This window comes from Galeopterus variegatus, unplaced genomic scaffold, assembly GCF_000696425.1.
Source record: "Galeopterus variegatus unplaced genomic scaffold, G_variegatus-3.0.2 Scaffold7397, whole genome shotgun sequence".
In the NCBI taxonomy this organism is placed as follows: domain Eukaryota; kingdom Metazoa; phylum Chordata; class Mammalia; order Dermoptera; family Cynocephalidae; genus Galeopterus; species Galeopterus variegatus.
In genome coordinates, this window is record NW_007733508.1 from 44,022 (window position 1) to 46,268 (window position 2,247).

The 2,247-nt window shown below is 34.4% G+C and overlaps 1 protein-coding gene across 1 annotated transcript in view; it reads left to right on the forward strand.

Moving 5' to 3' along the window:
• Positions 1 to 958: 958 nt before the first annotated feature.
• The window catches only part of CEP135 (centrosomal protein 135kDa), a gene marked incomplete at its 5' end in the record, with an annotated part of 63,205 nt that continues 61,916 nt past the window's right edge, over positions 959 to 2,247 (forward strand). Inside the window, 2 exon segments of the mRNA XM_008591910.1 lie at positions 959 to 1,149; positions 1,912 to 2,079. Coding sequence (XP_008590132.1) covers positions 959 to 1,149; positions 1,912 to 2,079 — 359 coding nt within the window.

Here is a 2,247-nt window from a genome sequence, read left to right on the forward strand (position 1 = left end):
TCCCTAAACATTTATTTACACAGAGAGTGTAAATAATGCCTGCCTGTGGAGTCTCTTTCTCTTTTTCCTCTTCCCTTGCCCTTGAGCTTGGTTAGCTTGTAAGTTTATGTGTCCTGCAGGACTCTTTCACATTTGTTACATGTTACCTTAACTATGTATATGTATCATCATTGGAAACTTGTTTTTATCTTCCTTTAGAATGCAAACTCAATAGGACCAGAGACTCTGACTTTGTCACTGCTATACCTAGAACAAGTTTAACATATTATAGACACTGAAATATTTGTTGAGTTTATCACATAGTGCTATAACTTTTTGACACACTGTCAGTAGAATATAAGCTCCACAGTGGTGAGGACTTTACTGTGTTCCCTGCTCAATAAATATTTTTTAAGTGAATGTTCCACTGGTCTGTATTCTTAGAGATAAGGGACTGGTTCTTATTTGTTACATCCTTGGTGCTTAGCATATAGCAGACACTCAAATATTTGTTCAATGAACAAATGAATTTCATAGATTCCACAGGATCAGGTGACTAATCAGACATGGGAGATGAGCAAGAGGGAGATTCAAAGATGATTCTAATGTGTATATATTTCATAACTTAAAATTAATCTTGTTTTGAGGACCTCCTGATACCTTGAAAGAACCCTGGTGTTTATTCCTTTTTTTTTACTAATTTGATCTCTTTTACCAGTTTGATTAAACCTTCTTAGAAATGTATTTTTAGGGCCGAGCCCATGGTGCACTCGGGAGAGTGCGGCGCTGGGAGCGCAGGAGCGCTCCCGCCACGGGTTTGGATCCTATATAGGGATGACTGGTGCGCTCACAGCACTCACTGGCTGAGCGCGCGGCGCGGCCGGTCTCAAAAAGGACAAAAAAAAGAAATGTATTTTTAGTTATTAGAAAGTTAATGAAATAATTCCTTGTATTTACATTTTCTGTTCTTTAATTGTAGTGACCTAGTTCATACAACAGAAAGCCTTCGGCAATCGAAATTATCTGCTGTGAAAGCTGAAAAAGAAAGTGCCAATTTTGATTTTGTTTTGGAACCCTATAAACTTGAAAATGCAAGGTTGAGTAAGGAAAATAATGAGTTATACCTGGAGTTAATGAAACTGAGAGAACACTCAGACCAACACATGAAAGGTAAATGAAAATTTGGTAATTTTTCAAATGCAGTATCTTTGCCTTTTTTGTTTATATGAAGGAAAGGCTAAAGTCTAATTTAAAAACTTGATTAGAGAATACGGTAGTCCTTCTACTAACAGCTGCCGAAATACTGTAGGGTGTGTTGAAGAGTTCCTGAGAAGGAAAATAAATATGTATTTTATAGCTATATTAGTCCTCACTCTATGTACATTAAATTTTTAGAATTAAAATTGCTATCAAGAGTATTAAATGCTGGAACTGAAGAAATATTCTTGAAACAACTTTTGTTTTTCCCTTACTGAAAATAAAAGTAGTAAAGTAAGTTGAAAGCCATGTATCACTCTGATTATTTCATAGTTGGTCTTTGAGCTAGAAGGTAGAGTAGGATGATTTCAAAGGTACTAGGCAAAAAGTAATTGTATGGTTATCTTATCATAAATTCTTATGTTCGGTAGAGAGCCCTGTCTAATACCTGCATTAATTCATAATTCTTTAGCTTCATCCCCGGTTTACCATATGAAAAGCCATGATGTACATTAGGCTTATACAGCAGCAGAAAAATATAATTCCCTTTTGTTCTTGGTAAGTTATTTGCAGTTTTGTTAATAACGGTAGAAAGGGTAATAGGCTTCAAACAAATAAAGCATGCATAAGAATCAGGTGGAGCTTTTCAAATTGATATGACTTTTTTATGAAATGGAAGAACTTTATAGATATCTTGATCTTTAAACTAGTCTTTGAATCTTTTTTTATTTTAAGAGTTGAAAACTACATTGAAGAAATGTGCACGCGAAACTGCTGACCTGAAATTTCTAAATAACCAATATGTTCATAAACTCAAACTTTTGGAGAAAGAGAGCAAAGCTAAGAATGAAAAAATTCAGCAACTTCAAGAAAAGAATTTGCACGCTATAGTACAAACTCCAGGTAAGTCTATTCCTTCTCAAAACAAATTATACACATTTACTTATTGACTGAAATAGGACTTTAGAAGTTCATGCCTAGACTTTTGTGTTTGAAAAGATATACTGGAGAGTCACATAAACATCTTCATTTATTTCTGAAGATTTAGATAGTATTTTCTACATGTGCTTA